Source organism: Tamandua tetradactyla, chromosome 4, assembly GCF_023851605.1.
Source record: "Tamandua tetradactyla isolate mTamTet1 chromosome 4, mTamTet1.pri, whole genome shotgun sequence".
Lineage (NCBI taxonomy): Eukaryota > Metazoa > Chordata > Mammalia > Pilosa > Myrmecophagidae > Tamandua > Tamandua tetradactyla.
Window position 1 is genome coordinate 80,519,310 of NC_135330.1, and position 20,858 is coordinate 80,540,167.

General features: G+C 39.8%; 2 protein-coding genes across 12 annotated transcripts in view; one reads left to right on the top strand and one right to left on the bottom strand.

Moving 5' to 3' along the window:
* Window positions 1-20,858, top strand: part of LOC143681114 (bifunctional glutamate/proline--tRNA ligase-like) — a 43,881-nt gene extending 23,023 nt beyond the window's left edge. For all 6 annotated transcript variants that reach the window (XM_077157879.1, XM_077157881.1, XM_077157880.1 and 3 more), the window contains 4 exons: window positions 3,052-3,188; window positions 4,146-4,353; window positions 5,569-5,681; window positions 20,605-20,858. In XM_077157879.1, the coding sequence (XP_077013994.1) occupies window positions 3,052-3,188; window positions 4,146-4,353; window positions 5,569-5,681; window positions 20,605-20,650 (504 nt within the window). In that variant the 3' untranslated portion in view covers window positions 20,651-20,858. The remainder of the gene's footprint in view (window positions 1-3,051; window positions 3,189-4,145; window positions 4,354-5,568; window positions 5,682-20,604) is intronic.
* Window positions 9,895-14,501, bottom strand: LOC143681117 (uncharacterized). Of its 6 annotated transcripts, none has more exons than XR_013174370.1 (6): window positions 14,203-14,501; window positions 13,443-13,488; window positions 12,802-12,862; window positions 12,235-12,541; window positions 11,488-11,701; window positions 9,895-11,171 (listed from the first exon to the last, which is right to left on the bottom strand). XR_013174370.1 is itself a non-coding variant. In XM_077157889.1 (5 exons), exons 1-4 carry the CDS (start codon window positions 14,323-14,325, stop codon window positions 11,551-11,553), a joined length of 381 nt encoding a protein of 126 aa, XP_077014004.1. In that variant the 5' UTR covers window positions 14,326-14,499; the 3' UTR covers window positions 9,896-11,171; window positions 11,509-11,550. The 6 variants fall into 6 exon arrangements, 1 of the variants encoding a protein (XP_077014004.1); XR_013174367.1 differs by having other exon boundaries at window positions 9,897-11,171; window positions 11,509-11,701; window positions 12,433-12,541; window positions 14,203-14,492; XR_013174366.1 differs by having other exon boundaries at window positions 9,899-11,171; window positions 11,509-11,701; window positions 14,203-14,491.

A 20,858-nucleotide genomic window follows, 5' to 3' on the forward strand; every position in this document is an offset into this window, starting at 1 on the left:
CCACACTAATAGTTCAGTGCAGCTTAGCTGACAGTCTTGAGGCAAAAGTAGGTTGTTTTATTCCATATTTGTGAATTATCGTCAAGTGTTTTTTTATAGGATACTATGTTCATAGACTAGTTCATATATAAGGCAATATGCATTGTGAAATGGTATAAATATTTTCAATGTTTATGACATTAGCTATTTTTTAATTTTGAAGATTTGAGTTATTTTAAGGGGATCCCTAACAAGAGATGGCAAGTGTGTTTGATTGATTGATTTGCATTATGTTTGCTTTGCCCCTGATTGGTTCAACCAGGTAAGTGTTGGTGGTATCTGATATCATCCACTAACTACATTAGCAAAAATGTGAGGTTTACTGAATGTTTTAAAATTTGAATGGAGAAAATAAAACCCATTAAGCGTACTTATTTGATAAAATGACTGGTGGGTAAGCATCTTAAGTGAAATTACTAAGTGCTGCTCAACATTTAACAAGAACTAATTGATTAGGAAGCAGGCTATTAAGTTTGACTAGATAATTTAATTAGATATGTGGAATTTCCATTATTAATATTTCCTTATAAAATGTTCTGTATTTAGCCTGACAGTTCTGGTCTGAGCTGGTATACTATCAATCATTACAACATACTGAATTTTCTCAAATGCATTGGTACACTCATTGAGAAAACATTTTATCAAACACATACTGTTTAACATTTATTCAAGTGATCTCTTTATACTTTTTACTACCTTTAAAATTTGTCTTCTAAAATATGAAACAGCCCTAATTTCCTGCTCAGTCCTAATGTGACAACTTTTGTCCTATAATGTCCTCTAGCTACTTCTCAAAAGTAACATTTATTTTTTCCTTTGCTGAGGATAGCAAAGCAGAGTCTAGTTGGAGACACACTAAGTGACAAATAATGCTGTCTCAGCCCTAAAACAGTGAATGATTGTTTTAGGCTGGAAGTAATCTCAAGGGTAGGCCACCTAATCTGACACTGTTAGTCATCAAGTGGCTGACCTAATGTCACAGAGCTGGGATTCAAATTCATGATTTCTACTCCAAGGTCAGGCTCCCTGTTCAGAGCAAGTATGTACAGTTTAGATGCTGAGAACAGAATTGGGGATATATTTGTTCTAGTTTGCTAGCTGCCAGAATGCAACACACCAGAGACGGATTGGCTTTTAATAAAAGAGGATTTATTTTGTTGGTTCTTCAGAGGAAAGGCAGCTAACTTTCCACTGAGGTTCTTTCTTATGTGGAAGGCACAGGATGGTCTCTGCCAGTCTTCTCTCCAGGCCCCTGGGTTCCAACAATTTTCCCCGGGGTGATTTCTTTCTCCATCTCCAAGGGCCCAGGCTGAGCTGCAAGTGTTGAGATGAGGAATGCCAAGCTGCTAGGCTGTGCTACCTTGCGATCTCTCATTTAAGCACCTGCCAATTAAGTCAAATGTCACTCATTGCAGCAGACACGCCTCCTAGCCGACTGCAGATGTAATTGGCAACAGATGAGGTTCACGTACCGTTGGCTTATGTCTGCAGCAACAAGATTAGGTATGCTCACCTGGCCAAGTTGACAACTGAATCTAACTAACACATGTCCACCCCTTGTCAACTTGGCAACTTCAAGCATCACCTTAAACAGATGCAAAAAATTCTGTTCTTGCTGTGGACCTGTGAATCTCAAAACAAGTTGTCTAGTGCCAAGATGCAAAGGAGGATATTCACAGGATATAGATTGTCATTTCCATAGGGAGAAATTGGAAGGAAGATCTGCAGGCAAACACCATTGGATTTCCAAGTCTGAAAGTCATTTATCCTTCGGCTGTAGAAAGCGGCAGTCCCACCCCTTCCAAGGGCCTATGCAGTGGCCGGCCTCTTTCCAAATCAACCTCGGGGAACATCGAGGAGACCACCTCTGGGCTCCACTCTCTACAGGCATCAGGGCCACCCCTGGGCTCTCTGCCATTTCTGGGGCACACGCTCAACCCCTCCACATGGTGGCAGCCAGGCTCTCCCAGTCCCCCAAGGAGCGTGCTATGCCTTTTCCAAGGCCCGAGGCTGCATAACTCTTCCACTGCAATGACAGGGGAAACTCATCCTCGCCCTTGAGGGTAAACTCACCCTCTCCACGTATACAAGTGGGTCCACTCTCCTGACCGAGGTTTCTTGGCTTCAGACCCGAAATTCCGTGGTTCTCACTCTGCAAACTCCAATCTCTCCCTTTTGTGTCCTCCTTTGTCAAGATTGGCGGTGGTTTCATTTACACCAACAGTCTCTTCAAGCCCTCCAGGACTTCTCCATCATTCTCTTCACGGTTCCTCCAAAATCTTAAGCCATCCAAAACACCGTTCAAATATATCTGGCATTTGCAAACCGCAGCAGCACCCCACTCTCCGGTACCAACTCTGTTCTAGTTTGCTAGCTGCCAGAATGCAACACACCAGAGACGGATTGGCTTTTAATAAAAGAGGATTTATTTTGTTGGTTCTTCAGAAGAAAGGCAGCTAACTTTCCACTGAGGTTCTTTCTTACGTGGAAGGCACAGGATGGTCTCTGCCGGTCTTCTCTCCAGGCCCCTGGGTTCCAACAATTTTCCCTGGGGTGATTTCTTTCTCCATCTCCAAGGGCCCAGGCTGAGCTGCAAGTGCTGAGATGAGGAATGCCAAGCTGCTAGGCTGTGCTACCTTGCGATCTCTCATTTAAGCACCTGCCAATTAAGTCAAACGTCACTCATTGCAGCAGACACGCCTCCTAGCCGACTGCAGATGTAATTGGCAACAGATGAGGTTCACGTACCGTTGGCTTATGTCCGCAGCAACAAGATTAGGTATGCTCACCTGGCCAAGTTGACAACTGAATCTAACTAACACAATATTTATGCTAAATAGAAAAAAATAATGAAGTATTTACTTCCTAGCAGAGTACTGAACAATTAACAGTATAGTAACATATAATTTTGTTTGGTTAAAGAATAAAATAAGTGATTGAATAAATGTGTAATTTTGCATACCAGCCTTAGTATGTTGTTTCACTAACACTCTGTTTTCTTTCATTAATCAGAATCCTGATGTTGGCTTGAAGCTGGTATGGTATAGCCCCAGAGTTTTCATTGAAGGTGCGGACGCAGAGACATTGTCAGAGAGTGAGATGGTTACATTTATAAACTGGGGCAACATCAGCATTACTAAAATGCACAGGTAAGAACTTGTTTGTTTTCAAATAAATATGGAAGAAAAGTTTTACGTTTGTTTACGTCTTAAAAAATTACGTTAGTTCAGATCCTTTTTGTTGCTGACTGGTAAATTTGCCTAGACATGTAAGATATTGCAAATTCTGGACACAAATTAAAATTTTTTTTCATATATGTTCCAGTTTGCTAATAGGTTGTCAGGGTATCTTTTACTTCTGATGTAAAATTACTCATCTAGGAATAAAAAAAATTTCTAATGCTTAAGAACCCTTTTTGTGGGTGGGCCACGGTGGCTCAGCAGGCAAGAATGCTCACCTGCCATGCCAGAGGACCCAGGTTCAATTCCCAGTGCCTGCCCATGTTAAAAAAAAAAAGCCCTTTTTATCATCCAATTCCATTATACAGTTGCCTGTTTGGGAGTGGTGGTTCTTTGGACAGGATTTGTATATATAATCTCTTTTCTGTTGCTAAAATTTACTTTAAAATAATTTGTTTAATGATAAATTTGAACTTCCTAGATACTATAATATTCTTTACTTATTGATTTGATTTTTTAGATTACTTAAATGGAACATAATATGCTTAATAATTTATGTAAACTGAAATCTCAGTTGGTTATTGTATATAATTTCAATCTAATATATATAACATAATATTTTAGATTTTATAATGCTTAATGCAGGTGACAAATGGTAAATATGTAATGTTCTTCACAAGATGTATGTTGGTCTCATCTCCAGTGAATTACTAGTTTCATGATAACTTTATATTATATTTTATCCATATCGTCAGCACCTATCCATCCCCAATATGTCTGCCATATAATCGAAGCTAAAATAAATGTTTGGTTTTAAATTTTTCTGAGGAAAATTCTTTACCTATTACAACTACTGTTGAACAAAATAGTGCATTGTTGGCAGTTTATGGTTTACTTTCTTTAAATACTTTTCAATCTTGTATCTAGAAATGCAGCTGGAAAGATTATATCTCTGGATGCGAAACTGAATTTGGAGAACGAAGACTACGAGAAAACCACTGAGATCACCTGGCTGGCAGAGACCGCACATGCACTTCCCGTCCCGGCAGTTTGCGTCACGTACGAGCACTTGATCACAAAGCCGGTGCTGGGGAAGGACGAGGACTTTAAGCCACGCGTCAGCAGGAGCAGCAAGGTGACCTTCTGAACGGGACTGCCTCGTCCAGCTCGTTTACTTTAGGAGTTTAAAAATTAATCTTACACATCTGAATATGCATCGGTGCCTAGATAAAACATGCACAAAAACATTCATTTTTTAAAAAATCTTGTATCCATTTTAGAAAATCTAGAAAATATGGATTCAAATGGGAAACTGTGTCTTTTAGCAGAGAGAATGGAGTAAAATGATTCCAGGGTTTAGGAGAAAAGAATTCCTAGCCCAGGCAGGAATTCAAGTTGATTTGAGGGACGCTGATGATGAATTCAGTTCAGGAAGTGTTATATTTAGGCTTCACTGGGATATGTTTGTAGAAATTCCTAGATGTTAAAAATGTGAAACTGAAGTTTAGAGGTTGGCTAGACGTGATAATTGAGGCTATAAGAACAAATAGAGAATGAATACTTAATTTATGCCTAGGCTAAGCTAACTAAGATATCCACTTTTGGTTCTGTGTGTATTGTTGTATTAGTTAGGGTTCTCTAGAGAAACCGAATCAACAGGGAACACTCACAAATATAAAATTTATAAAAGTGTCTCACATGACTGTGGGAATACAGAGTCAAAAATCCACAAGGCAGGCTGTGAAGCCGACGATTCCAATGGAGGGTCTGGAGGAACTCCACAGGAGAGGCTCACCAGCCGAAACAGGAAGAGCCTGTCTCTTCTGAATCCTCCTTAAAAGGCTTCCAGTGATTAGGTTAAGCATCACTCATTGCAGAAGACACTACCCTAGGCTGTTACAAATGGAATCAGCTGTGGATGCAGCTGACATGATCATGATTTAATTCTATGAAATGCTCTCAATTCATAGAGGGCCAGCACTAGCCCAACCAGACAAACAAGTACCACCACTTGGCCAAGTTGACACATGAACCTGACCATGACAATTGTTTTCTTAAATAAAAAAAAATTTGAAAAAAAATGAACAAAGAACATTATTGACAGTCAGTAATATAAAGATAAAAAGAGAAGTCCTGAAAATATACTCAAATATTAACTTTTAAAAATACAATAAACACAGTTGAAATGTTTTAGCCTTCACCTTTTTGTTGTGTGTGTTTAAATAGTAAATAATTTAATGTATCTGTTTAAAATGGGACTATGTTAGCTACTGGAACAACTGCTTACAATTTAGAATTTTAGTGCTCTGATTTTGAAACAGTATATTTTGGTCTTAAATCATCTTTACAGCCTGAAGAACTAATGCTTGGAGATCCCTGCCTTAAGGATTTGAAAAAAGCAGATATTATACAACTCCAGAGAAGAAGATTTTTTATATGTGATCAACCTTATGAACCTGTTAGGTAAATGAATATAACTAAGCATCTATATGAAAATGCTTTAAGTTCTTATAGTAATATTTTTAAACTTGAACTTTCACTAAATACTGATATCTGACAATTCTCTATTCCTATATATAATATTTCAGACTTTTATAATTTTCTTTAACAAATGATACCTTTGAGCCAATATTATACATTGACTATTAAATTATTTCTAAAACTAAAGCATCTTATAATTAATTTTCACATAATCTAAATATAAGGGAAACTTTTTAATGTATCAACATATTTGGGTAAAAAGTGTTACCTCTGTTTTCTTTGTAGTGTATTTTCATTAGATTTTTGTAAAATATAAAAACTACTCGGGTATATTTAAAAGGAAACTATCATGTTTGTGGTCTTATTTTTAATGATGGAGCAATAGGATTATCATAGGGAGAATTTTAAGTATGTTCTCTTTTGTCCATATTCCTTTTGATTTTCTTTTTGTCTCTACTGTTTTTTCATTGTGTCTTTCTGATTCCCCAGTTAGACCTTTCTTCTGAGCTCCAGACCTGTGAATCTAGCTGCCTTTCAGACATTCCTGATTAGTTGTCTTTCAAGTAACTCAAATTCAGTATATTTAGAATTCTGGTATACCTAGGTATCATCTCTGATCCATTTTCCTTCATGCCATATTTCCATCAGTAAACCCTATTGTTTGTTCTCTGTGCCTGGTTTTCTCCTATGAATCCATTGCACTGTCTTATTTCAGGCCTTCGGCATTTCTTCCTTGATTTCTGAGATGGTTTCTTTTCTTTATTTTTTTATTAATTAAAAAAAACAACAACAAACGAACAAAAACATTCTTAACATACGATCATTCTGTTCTACATATATAATCAGTAATTCACAATATCATCACATCGTTGCATATTCATCATCATGATCATTTCCTAGAACATTTGTATCAATTCAGAAAAAGAAATAAAAAGACAACAGAAAAAGAAAGAAAATGAAAACAGAAAAAAATGATTGTGCATATCATAACCCCCACCCGTCCCCCATTGATCACCAGCACCTCAAACAAAATTTATTTTAACATTTGTTCCCCCATTATTTATTTTTATTTCATATGTTCTACTTGGCTGTTGACATGGTAGATAAAAGGAGCATCAGACACAAGGTTTTCACAATCACACAGTCACACTGTGAAAGCTATATCATTATACAATCATCTTCAAGAAACATGGCTACTGGAACACAGCTCTACATTTTCAGGCAGTTCCCTCCAGCCTTTCCATTACAACTTGAATAATAAGGTGATTTCTACTTAATGTGTAAGAATAACCTCCAGGATAACCTTTCAACTCTGTTTGGAATCTCTCAGCCATTGACACTTTGTCTCCTTTTACTCTTCCCCCTTTTGGACAAGATGGTTCTCTCTATCCCTTGATGCTGAGTCTCAGCTCATGCTAGTATTTCTGTCCCATGTTGCCAGGAAGGTCCACACCCCTGGGAGTCATGTCCCACGTAGACAGAGAGGGTGGTGAGTTTGCTTGTTGTGTTGGCTGGAGAGAGATGCTACATCTGAGCAACAAAAGAGGCTCTCTTGGGGGTGATTCTTAGGCCTAAATTTTAAGTAGGCTTGACCTATCCTTTGTGGGGTTAAGTTTCATATGAACAAATGCCAAGACTGAGGGCTCAACCTATAGCTTTAGTTGTCCACACTGCTTGTGAGAATATCAAGAATTCAATTTGGGGGTGTTGAATTTCTCCCCTGCTCCCACCACTCCCCAAAGGGGACCCTGAAAATACTTTTCCACTCACTGATCAAATCACTCTGAGATTCATCAGGGCATCACTCTGGACAAACCAACTAAATCTGAGGCAGTTTCTTAATTAGTCATCCTGTCTCCAATTTTTTCCTTTTCTAATCCATTTTTCATTCATCACCAGCCGAAAAATTTCAAAATACCAAATTTATCAAATTCTTCCTTGCTTAAAAAGTTTTGTTAACTTCAGGGTTAAAGCTAAACTTCTTAGTTTGATGTGCAAGCTTATATATATATATATATATATTTTTTTTAATTGTAAACCCTAATAAACAAACATTACAAACATCCTTGACATACAAACATTCCATACATGGTGTACAATCAGTGGCCCACAATATCATCACATAGCTGTGTGTTCATCACTATGGTCTTTTTTTTTAACATTTGCATCTCCCCAGCAAAAGAAAAAATCTCATGCAGAATATTGTTCAGGGAAAAAAAAAAACTTAAGTTTAGTAGAACACTACTTTCAGATTTTTAAAAAGGTATCAAATTTTACTGGCTTCTGGTGATATTGTTTTACCTAACACAGCAAAAACCATTTTAATGTATGAATTACTTTAATATTAATATCAAGGCCATGTCAAAGGTTTGAATCATTTCTAGGATTATTCAACCCACATCAGACTGGATTGATTTTAATGTCAAGTCTGTCAAACAGATGTTTTTGGTTTAAATTCTCTATGAGTGAAATAGATTAAGTTGCTACAACAAAGAGATCACAGAAGCTCAGGAGTTGAGAGAAAAGTTGCTGTTTTGTTTTTTTTATGGAACAGCATAAGGTGAGTGTTTCAGGTCAATGGGTGGTCCTGCTTCCACATGGTTATTCAGGAACTCAGGTCATTTCCACCTTATGGCCTCTGCCATCCCTGAAAACCAGTTGTCATTTACATGATCAAAACTAGATCACATGTTACAGCTGCCTGGCAAGTGAGGAGAACATGCAGGATGCAAGCCCACTACCTTTTATTATTATTATTATTATTTTTATTGTAAACTTTACGAAGCAAATGTGCAAACATTCTTGACATGCAAACATTCTATGCATGGTGTACAATCAGTGGCTCACAATATCATCACATAGTTGTATATTCATCACCATGATCATTTTTTTAAATACTTGGCATCTCTTCAGCAAAAGAAATAAAAAACAAAAAACTCATATTACCATACCCCTTACCCCTCCCTCTCACTGCCCACTAGTATTTCAATCTACTCAATTTATTTTAACCTTTGTTCTCCCTAATTTTATTTTTTTATCCATAGTTTTTACTCAACTGTCAATACCGTAGATAAAAAAAGCATCAGACACAAGGTTTTCACAATCACAGAGTCACATTGCGAAAGCTGTATCATTATATAATCATATATATGATTTCAGTTTCAGGCACTTTCCTGTAGCCACTCTAATACTACACCATAAACTAAAAAGAGAATGTCTATATAATGCATAAGAATAACCTCCAAGATAAACTCGCGATGCTGTTTGAAATCTCTCAGCCACTGACTCTTTATTTTGTCTCATTTCTCTCTTCCCCCTTTTGGTCAAGAAAGTTTTCTCAATCCCTTGATGCTGAGTCTCAGCTCATCCCAGGATTTCTGTCCCACATTGCCAGGGAGATTTACACCCCTAGGAGTCATGTCCCATGTAGATGGGGAGGGCAGTGAGTTCTCTTGCCATGTTGGCTGAGAGACAGAGTCACATGTTACTTCCTCCAGATAGTCTCCTTGTGTCCTTCCAGGATGGATAGGTACCCCACTGAAATGTTCCCATGGCAGCCGGCACTTTCCTCTGTTGGAATATTTATCTCACTCTATTGAACGGTTTTGTTCTTGTTTCTACCACTAAAATTTAAGCTCATCAGGGCCAGATGCTTTTTTCTTACTCATCTTTAGTATCCCAGTGCCTTTAGTCAAAGGAGATGATGCATGTAATGGACAGAGCACAGTGCCCGGTCATTTTTAAGCCCTTGTTAAGTATGCAGTGGTGTTTGTACCACCAAGTAGAGTAATGCTCAGAACAGTAGGTTCTCAAGATATTACTGAACCTTTAAGAACTCAAAATGTTACTGAACCCGTAAGAGAAAGAAAAGACAAGCCACAGAGTGGCAATATTTGCAAAACTGTATCTTATAAAAGACTTGTATCCAGAAAATACAAAGGAACTCTTAAAGTGCAATAAGGAAACAAGCAGCCCCATTAGAAAATGGGCCAGAGATCTGGACACTTCACCAAAGATAAGCAGATATCAAGTAAGCATATGAAAAAATGTTCACCTTCATATATCATTAGGGAACTACAAATTTAAAACTACAATAGATACCCCACACACCTATTAATGTTTTCTCCTTATCATTCAATGAAAGCAACAAACAATAAAGCATTGGTTTCAGCTGTAGTAAGCGAGAGAGTTAGATAATGGTAAATGTACTGTGGATCTGTAAGGTGTGAAAGGGGCGTCAATGAATTTGATTTCCATAAATATATTTACAATTATGGACCGCTTTATTTTTCCATTTGCAAAGGCCAAAATTCATTTTTAAAACCCAAGAGAGAGAGAGAGAGAGAAACAAACATGGATATTTACCAAATCAAAGATCTGAATGGAGGGACATTTCTCAATTCATTACCATTGTGTCATATTTGAAAATGACAGGAAAAATTCAGGACACTTTGTGCGTGTTTGTAAAGCATTTGCTAATCAGCAAAGCAAGTAGCTGTGGTGAGGATGATAAAATTGAAGGGTCTACCACGTTTAGAAAGGAACTTAGAGACAAGTTTGTTTATTTTTAATGTTTGATTGATTTTCCCACTCATCTGTGTTTGCTACAGTTAGGATAATATTGTTCTATGAAAGCCTAGTAATTTCAGAGTGAATGAAGAACGACTCTCTGTAACAACTCAGGAAAAAATGTCTACCAGGCTTCACATTCTTAAAGAAAGCAAATCAGTGTCAGAGCACTGCAAGAATCTACTTGAAAGCAAAAAGGAACACAAAGACAAGGGTTTTATAGACAAGATTGAAAAATAATAGTAATCTGCCAATGTTTTGAGAAACTGCTGTTAAGTATGGAGCACATTGCACAGATTTCAGGGAATGCCTGAGGCTTGACTTGATATCTCCCACAAAGTAACACTTAAGAATTATAAACTGGGGGTAATTCTCTGGGGACATAAAAAATGTGAAGAATGAGTGTTGGCTTCTTGGTGTATTATTTGATAAATAACAAATTATCATAATAGACAGTAGCTTCAGATAAAATATTTTACCCTATCCTGATAAGGAACAAGAGCTTTCAATCCCTGGCAGCCCAGCAGTAGAGACTTTCTATGCAGAAACGTCTGTGGTGTGCTGGTGGGGGTGTGCAGTGCAGCTCATTTGGGGGTGCTGCCGGAGAATAGTACATAGTCTCTGTTGTTTTCTGAGAAATGTGTCTTTCTCTGCCTTGCTCTTACATGCATCCTAATGCCCAGGTTGGAGAACTGGGCCCACCCTGGGTTGGAGAACTGAGGTCCCATTGTGCTCTTGCATGGACCAGGGAGCCCAGGGCATGGGGGCTTTTCTTCTTAGCCTGTGGGCACCTCCTAGGGGTTGGGCCCCCTTGCGATGGGATGAGGGGGCCTTCACATCCCTTGATGACATTGCTGTGCCCACAGGGGCTCCTCTTCCCTGCTGCCCCACTTCGTTCATTTCCTGGAGGGAGTGGAACAAAGGGTGTCAGGAAAATCTCTGACCAGGGCAGAGGTCCTCTTCCTTAGGTCTGGAGACTCCTTCAGCCCTTCTCTTGTGGACATGCTCTGAGGTGGAATTAGGGGTGCCCTCCTCTTTCAGAATTGTTTGGAGTGTGATCTTATTGTGGTGCTGCCTTACAAGGATGAGCTTAGGGAGTTTCTGCACCCAGAGGTTGCTTCTTCTGGCCTCCCGAGGCTTCAACTTACTTAGCAGCTGCCAGGACCCCTCAGACCCCACCCTGTGGACATGGCAATGAGAGACCCCAGGAGCCACCTACCTGACTTGAGGCATACTTTACCTGGGCAAGCCTGGAGCCTGGACTCTATGTCCTTGTGGACCCTCAGATGACCACGGTCATGTGGGTCACTGCCAGCCTGGAGGGGCGGATGGCAGTTGCCCTCCTGATGGGGTGGAGTCCCACTGGCTGTGCAGGGGTGGCTGGAGGTAGAAGACAACAGGCCTGCACACTCCTGCAGTTAATGTCCTCATCCCTGTGGGGCAGGATGGTTTGGGCCTGGTCATTGGTGGGGTCAGGTCTTGATGTGGTTTGGGGAAGGTCAGGCAGGGGTAGGAGTACTGGGACAGGAGGGAACTCTGAAGGAAGGGAGGAAAGGGCCAGTGTTTGGAATGGAAGAATCCCTCTTGAATATTCTGAGGGCAGAGAGGTGGGCAGAGGGGAGGGCAAAGGTAGAGAAAGGAAGGGGCCAGGCAGGAACAGGGCCAACAAATGCTCCAGTGGCAAGGGTAACTGGGATGACAGGGAAGTGGGAAAAGAGGTGTGGACGAAGGAGAAGCAAGGAGTCAGAGGTGAGCAGGATCCCAGGGTTTGTAGGGAAATTGGGGATGGATATGTGGGAGCCAATGTGGGGGGTGACCATGGAGGCAGGAATAAGGTCAGGGGTGAAGGTGAGAGGAGTGGTAGGGAGGGGTAAGAGGGGAAGGAGAGGAAGGGAGGGAATGTGGGAGGACAGGAGACCATCCAGGTGGTGCCAAGTAGGGGATGATGGGCTTCCCCAAACACCACCTGGAAACAGATCATCCCATGCAGCCATGTTCCAGGGGTCTCCCCCAGAGAGGCAGGTGGTTCAGCCTGTGGAGGAGACAGTGAGGCAGTTGGGACCCAGATGGAGATTGCAGCTCTTGATGGTGTCAGCTGCAGGTGTGGAGATGACCTGGATGCCAGAAACCAAACTGCCGAAGAAGTCACCATAGGAATAGGGACCTCCACGAGGCACCCCTTCAGCAGGTGGTCATCTCAAGTTGATGGAAAGACCCAGGGTTGAGAGGTGACTCTGTGGTCTCTGGCCGGTCCAGGGTGCTTGCACAGGGGGCTGCAGAAGACAGAAAGTGGAAGCTTCAGAAGAGGAAGAAGGGGGACTGGACACCTAGGCAAGCCTCGCCAGGGTCGGAGCTTCTGGCCCGACACACCTCTTGCATCCCTGACTTTCTAGTAGACATTGAACATGCACCCAGGGCTTTCTCTGACATTGCTTCCCTGTACAAACCCCCTCTGGTCCACCCTAGACTTCTCTGGGACCCTTGGACAGCACAAGTGAGAAGGATGAGCAGGAAATATGAAGAGACAAATCACCTTTTCTGAGGAGGACTTTGGTCCCAGGTTCTCATGGATCCTCCCTGGCAATCTCTCCAAGCTGGGAAATCAGAAGGTTGGGTTACATGTGGTGAAGGAGTCCAGGCACTTCCATGGAGCTGCATGTCACAGCCCTTCAGGGGAGACTTGGAGGAAGGGATTCTAAGTGCTCCAAGTTGAGGCCACAATGACAGTTGGTGAATGGAAACCATGGGGGGGTCCCATGTGTTTAATGTTTAATCATTTATCAAGTGCTTTCATATTAATTATCTCCTGAGATTCCCACACATATTTGAACTAAACTGAAAAAAAGTTATTTCACAATAGAAACCTCAGTTTTAGTGCAGTTAAATCTTTGTCAATGGCAGGCACTACAATTCCTGCCTCCTTAGCCAACCTAGATTTGCTTCACTGTGTCTCACACCTTCCTTCTCTCCTTCTAAGCATGGGTGAAGCAGGATGTGGGCATGGCCCAAGGTTTGGGTGTCTTTCCTGTGACCCTGCCCCTGGGGCCTTTCCTCCCTGAGAGGGGCTCACCCCAACACCTGACATCCTCACACCGTGCAGTTGGGGTGGACTGTCGGGGATTGTGAGACGTGATGCACCCTTAGAGCAGGTGTGCAGGGAACACAGGGCCTTACCTCTCAATCCACCCTCTCTCTCCATTTCCGGGTCTCTGCACTGACACTGAAAAACCAAGAAACAAGGAATATAATCACAATCTCTGAAGGAAACCTTTCAGATCCTCATGTCTGAACAATGTATCCTTTGTATATTGCCTGTTATTCATTTTTAAGGGAGTCAATTCCTTTCTATTATTATTCCATCTTGAAATTGCACAAATTGTTTTCCTAAGGAGATCATTAATTTTGTCAGGATGCTTTGTGGGGGGGGGGGGTCCAGAATCTTCTTTTGAACAGGCACAGAATCTGAGTTCTCCAGGAGCAAGTGTGCTGTGTACAATGTGCTGCTCCCAACCTCAGAGTTTCCACAAGAGCCTATTCTCAGAGCCCTCCAGAGTCCTGGCATTGCTCTCCATCTGAGTTGAACCCATGGAACAGGCTTGGCCCAGAGGCACCTGAGATGGTATCTGGACAGTGAACGAGTGTTGAGTGGGGCTCTCTGGATAGCCCGAATTTCCCAATATCACAGTCCATACCCACAAAGATGGGCAATTAGGGATTTATTCTCTAACCTTCTTCCCCACCCACCTGGAAGGCCTTGAAGTTTGGATTGAAGCAATATCTCCCCACCCTACCTGTTCCCACGATGACAGCATGTTCATTCTGAGAGGTTTATACTAAGCTGTCCCTCTGGGCCAATACCATGGGTTAGGAAAGTGGACATGGGATAGGGGAAAGCAGTGAATCTCTACTGTGAACTGGGCCCAGGGTCCCTTACCCCACTGGAGTCTCGATGTTTTTCGACTCCCTGGAACATCTCCTGCCTCTGCCTGCAGTGGAGCCACAGGACAAAAAGCCCCACTACAGACCAGAGGAGGATAAGGGGACCCAGTTCCCACATGGCTGAGCAGGAGCTCAACCACGGGTCACTGGGGCTGCTCCAAACACAGAGAAAAGTTTTCACCAACCACAAGGAACTGCTTCCTCTGGCAAGTAGGCACAGAGAAAGCACTCTGCAGCCTAGGGGCGGCCTGACATCACAGGGCTTAGAATAGTCACAAAGGTTTCCTGGGTGGGGGAGGGGAAGCCCAGAGGAAGGGGTACCCACTGCCCATCCCCCACCTCACCTCTCTTTTGACCCCAGAGGCACCCCTCCTCACAGGCTCTAAATGTCTGCATATTTATGTTTGGCATCCTATTTTCTGCATCAATCCTTTATTTTCTGCATAGGTATAATTTTAGTGTAATTTTCCATTTCACTTAGTACAGAAATATCTCATAACCTCTTTACTCTTTCACCAATTCCAGTGTGCTCAAATGAGTGAATTTTCCCCCCAAAATTCAGGAAAACCTTTTTACTTATACCTGGAAACTCCTCTTCTCCCAACTCCAGTGTCTTTGGATCAGACTTTGAAATCTAACGGACTTTACCCTGCAGGTTTTCAAAACTGTATGGGTCTGGTGACCCCTGTGTCCCTTCCTTTCAATGGCAATGTGTATATGTATCCTATGAACGTTCCTCCTTTGTATGTTGGCAGCAAATATCTTGTTATGAGTTTTCAAAGGTCCAGAGCAAATGGAGAGAATTTTGCCTTAGGACAGAGTATGCCTGTAACTGACTTGATGAGATTTTTTACTGTTTCTAATTTGGGACTTCATTTGGCTTTAAGGTTTAAGGTTTTCTGATATTGTTATGGAATGAATGTATTTTGCATTTGGAAAGAGCATCTGTTTTTGGGGTCCATAGGGTGGATGTCCCAGTCTGAATCTGTGGTGGACCCAGAAGAGCCATGCCCTTTGATCCTCATTCAGTATTGCTGGGTGGGAGCATTTTAATTGTTTCCTGAAGACGTGACCCACCCAATTGTGGGTGGTAACTTTTGATTAGATGATTTCCATGGAGGTGTGTCTCCACCCACTTAAGGTGGAGTTGCTTGCTGAAATCCTTTAAAAGAGGAAACGTTTTGGAGAGAGTCCCTTTTTAGTAGAGCCACATGAAAGCCAGCAGACACTGCCACGTTAGCCATGTGCCTTTCCAGATGAGAGAGAAATGTTGAACATTGTTGGCCTTCTTGAACCAAGGTATCTTTCCCTGGATGATTTGATTAGACATTTCTATAGACTTGCTTTAATTGGGACATTTTCTTGGCCTTAGAACTGTAAACTAGCAACTCATTAAATTCCCCCTTTTCCATTAAACAAAATGGCTTCTAAGGGGGGGGGATTTAAGGAGTGTCTAGTTTACAGTTCTAAGGCCAAGAAAATGTCCCAATTACAAAAAGTCTATAGAAATGTCCAATCTAAGGTATCCAGGGAAAGATACCTTGGTTCACGAAGGCTGATGAAGTTCAGAGTTTCTCTATTAGATGAGAAGGCAGATGGATAGCACAGTCAGAGTTTCTCTCTCATCTGGAAAGACACATGGTGAATGGGTCCGAGTTTCTCTCTCATCTGGAAAGAAACATGGTGAATGGGTCAGGGTTGCTCTTTCATCTGGAAGGACACATGGTGCACACGGTGTCATTTGCTAGCTTCCTCACCCCTGGCTTCTGGTTTCATGAAGCTCCCCAGGAGGAATTTTCCTTCTTCATCTCTGAAGTTCACTTGCTCATGCATTCTCTGCTTTGTGGTGCTGCAGCATTCTCTACTCTCTCTGAATCTCCCATTTTCCAAAATATTTCCTCTTTTATAGGACTCCAGTAATCCAATCAAGACCCACTCAAATGTGTGGAGACATGTTGTCACCTAATCCAGTTTAACAACCACTCTTGACTAAATCACAACATCCAGAGAGATGATCTGATTACAGTTTCCAACATACAGTATTGAATAGGGGTTGTTTTACCTTTATGAAATGGAATTTTGATTAAAACATGGCTTTTCTAGGGGGCATGCATCTTTTTAAACCAGCACATGTGGTTACCTCCCTAACCAAATGATCAAATTAATTTCAATAATAGTTAAACCACCTGTCATTATGTGTCACCTGATGTGTTGTATTTAGTAGTACACATTATGTTTGAGATAATCTTTAAAAAAATTTTTAACTTGAATTTAATCAAATTTCAAACATATCATTCAGATAAAATGAAAACAGTGGATTGAAATAGAATTTAAGCAATACTATGAAAGCAACTGTACAAATCCAAAATGTGGAACATTCTACAAGAAAAAGAACTGGACTGTTCAAAAAAATCAAATTTATGGGGGAAACTGGCCAAGGGAAAATCTCTGATTAAAAGGATTAAAAGAGAATAAAGTAAAAAAATCATATAGAGATAGACTTAGAGAACTCACAGAATTAAATAGCTTCATGTACTAGCACTTCTTTCAACTCCCTCTTGACAGTCATCTTAATATCTTTTGAAAATTCAAATTTCCACCAAGGCAGCTGACCCAGAAAGCCAATCAAGCTCCTAGTTCTATACATTTGATCCAATACAAATTAAAGTCCACCTGCCTTAAATTTGTTCCTGTAAGACAAAGAAACCCTCTTTCAATGAACGAGTCAAGCTAACTTTCCTTTATGTCTGTAAAAGTTACTTTCCATACCGTTAATCTTGAAACTGCTTCCATTTATTCAAATGTTCTAGCCTACTTGCTACAGAAAATTTTTGTTACCCCCCCAAAATATTGTCACATAGAAACAGTACTCTGATTTGTCCTATGACAAACAGATAATACATGTTCACGGGGACATTTCAGATATAAAGTAACTGGGAATAACTTTCAACTAAGAGGAAACTTTTTTTATGAAATAGCTTTTAAAATTATTTAGGGATATAAAGGAGATGAGATTATTTGGCATAGACTACCTTGTACAATAATGAGAAGACTCAATGTGTCAATTCTCCAGAAAAAAACCTTATCTTCAATTCAGTGAGTTTTTACTCAAAATCTTAACCTAATTTAATGTAATTTTAGGATTTTGTTTGAAATTCATATGTCAAATTTAAGATCCATGAAAATTAAAACAGATTTTAAGGAAGAATGAGAAAGTTGATTCAAGGCCCAACAGATAACATATCTATAATATAGTCATTTAAAAAGTGTGTTCAGTGTAGAAAATGTATCAAAGGAAAAGAACCCAACCCAGTCATGGATGGGGTCAGTCATGGTCAAATTCGTGTGTCCACTTGGCCAGGTGGTGGTGCCTGGTCATCTGGTCAGGCAAGTGCTGACCTGTCTGTTGCTATGGGGACATTTCATGGACTTAAATCATGATTATGTCAGCTGCATCCACAGCTGATTGCATTTATAATCAGCTAGAAGGAGTGTCTTCTGTAATGAGTGATGCTTAATTTAATCATTGGAAGACTTTTAAGGGGGATTCAGAAGAGCGTCACTCTTCCTGCTTCAGTGGGTGAGCCTCTCCTGTGGAGTTTATCCAGACCCTTCACTGGAATAGTAAGCTTCACAGCCTGCCCTACAGATTTTGGACTCTTCCATTCCCGTGGTTGTCCAGCCAGCCTCTCCTGAGAGTTTGTTGAGGAACTTCATCAGAGTTACCAGCTTGTGGCCTGCCCTACAGAGCTTGGACTCTACATTTCCATGGTTACTTGAGACATTTTTATAAATTTATATCTACAGATATCTCCTGCTGATTCTGTTTCTCTAAAGAACCCTAGCTAATATGGGGACCAAAATATACCAGAGGATACATTGTGTATCAGTGGAGAAGGAAAACTAGAGAAGAAAATGCTTTTGGGAGAATTAGAATAACATACACATATTTTAAAAATCTCTACTTCATGACATTTACAAAAATAAAATTCAGAAGTATTAAAAACCTAAATCTGATCATTGTAACCTCAAAATATTAAAATGAATTCCAGAAAGAATTACTTAAACAAAACCTCCCCTAAATAAGATGTCCTAGAAGCAAAGATTGGTAAATGTGAGTACATACATTTTAAAATTTTTTCTGTAAGATAGACACACATTAATAGTATTGAAAAATAAAGGACAGTCTCAGAAAATGTATACACAAAATACATAACAAGTAACCAGTCACCAGAATGTAAGAAATGTTTCAAAATTAATTAGAAGGAAAAATAATTTAATAGAACAAACAATATATAAATAAGTGATTTTTATAAAACATCCAGAAGGTAAATAACTTAAATGATAGTCAAATCACTAGTGACTGGGAAAATGCACATTAAATCCAAATTTAATATCCCTTTACATTCATCTGACAAAACTTTCACAATTGACAATATAAAGTTTTGACATTGATGTAGAAAATTGGGAATGAATATACCCCACTGCTCAGAATGTAAAATTATTCAACTGCTTTGAAGAGCAATTGGCATTATCTAGAGAATTTCAAAATGTGTACATTCTAGGATTAATATCTCAAGGTATATTTTCATGAGCATGTATTGTCTCTGCCTTCAGGATGAAATGACCAAGCATGAAATTGTAAAATAGATTTCAATAATGAAAAACTGGAGGTAAATTCAATGTCTATTGAGAAGATCAGCTTAGTAAATAGTGGTGTTGCAACAGAATGTGTTATGGTAAAGCAGTTAAAAATAAAATCCATGATCTGCAGGTGCCTGCAATGATAACATTTGAAATGTAAAACAAAAGATTCACTTCATCCATAAAACTTTAAGAAGTTAAAGCAACTGACCCATAGGTTATTAAGGTAACATCTTAGAGAACCATAATGGAAATCTCTTGGGATGATTATGCTATAAACAAAACACCTAAGGGATTAGTTGGTATTATGCTTTATGCTAACCATCTCACCCACCCTCACTATGCCACCTCCTTATCCTTCTAGCCTGTGCAAGGTTAGGCATTAGGTTAACATTTAGGAGGAGATCAATTCACAACATTCCTTCTTCTACAAGGAAGACATTTTTTACCTTGAATTTCTCCTCTTGGTATAGTCAATACCAATCAAGTGAAGTTCACACTTGACAAAACACCTGTTTACCATTCTTGACACAGATAATTCTCAGGAAAGCACACAGGAATACTAAACTCTAGTAAATACAATGTTAGCTGTTGTGTCAAAAATTGAATACTATCAGTCATTGCTCAATGAAAGGTGGCTTCTAAACAGGCAGCCAAATTACCCTGTAGAAAGATTTTAAAAATTACTCTGTAAAAAAGTTTTCTATATCTCTGATATCACCAAAGAGTTTGCAATTTAAAGGTGTACTTTTTAATAATTTTTCGAAAGTTCAACTCTTTCATAAATAGCCATCTCAATGTATAACACAAAAAACATTTAAGAAGCAAATGAAATTTAATTTGGAAGGTTTGGCCAGTATGCCAACATTATTCTTACAAATTAATGAATTAAATCTGTATTGTTAGCATTTTGAATATAAGCTTAAAACTGTAAGCAAGCTGTGTACTTATGGTTGAGTCTTACAGAGAAGCAATATGTAGAACATGTACCCAGGGAGAATAAACACCAATTAAGGTATACATAACTCACTGTTGTTTGAGTTTTCTCATCTATCACCCCAGACTTGGAGGTACCATCCAAAATATATCTTTGAAGATATAATTGTAAATGATGTAGTAAATAACTAATATAAGGAACTTATGAAGTTCTTTAGATTCCTGTTGCATGTTACTCCAAATTATTAGCTTTCTTTGTCTTTGACGTGTATAAAAGCCATGTGAAAAATCACTACAGGGAGATAGATTAAAGAATTTCCTTATGCACTTCCACTCACATAAATAAACCCTCTTTTCCTCCACAGTCCTTTTGATATGTCTGTGTATTAACTGCACCAAGTGATGAATGCAGATTTGGGGGGGCTCATCTTCAATTTATCCAACAACGTGAGTCCTAAAATCTGAATGGCTTGCTGCTGGATTGATTCCAGGATCCCCAAGCAAGACATTCACAGTTCTTGGCTCCAAGGTCATCAGACAAATTCTTTCTCTGAGAACTAGATGAGAGAATTTCTTTCCCTGGGTTTCTAACATCCTGATGGCAGCTGACTGCAAAGGAGAGAGGTCTGGTGTGTGACTACAAATTTAATGTATGTGAATGGGGGTCCTGTGTAGGCATTTCATAGCATATCACTTCCTGCCAAAGCTGTAAGCAGGATACTGCCCTTGGAAATTTGATTAGTTTGGGAAAAAGGAGCAGCCCCTGGTATAAGGAAATGACACTGACCTTTTGCCTAAACTTTTGTTTTGGTTATAGGTTTTTGTTGAGTCTTGTCTCAAAAGATTGTCTGAAGATTTATTAAAATTGACAAAGAACATGTGTGAGAAATCTAAGTAAACTAAGCAGAATGATCTTTTAAATTGCATTCAAAGCATTGGGAGCAATATGGGTGTGAGCCCATGAGAAAGAATTGGGGGATGGCCAAAAACAGCCGAGTCAATGATCAGTAAAATATAATGTTGTTTTGTAACTGAATGAATTTGTAATAGAATAAACAAATGGAATTTAAA

Bases quoted from the DNA above. Each gene is read 5' to 3' on its own strand.
- LOC143681117 (XM_077157889.1), bottom strand. From the start codon at position 14,325: ATGTGGGAACTGGGTCCCCTTATCCTCCTCTGGTCTGTAGTGGGGCTT. The intron at 12,863-13,442 runs GTAAGGCCCTGT...CTGATTTCCCAG, and splicing joins GAGAGAGGGTGGATTGAGAG to CTTGGAGAGATTGCCAGGGA. The intron at 11,702-12,801 runs GTGATTTGTCTC...CCTGCCCCACAG, and splicing joins CAAAGTCCTCCTCAGAAAAG to GGATGAGGACATTAACTGCA.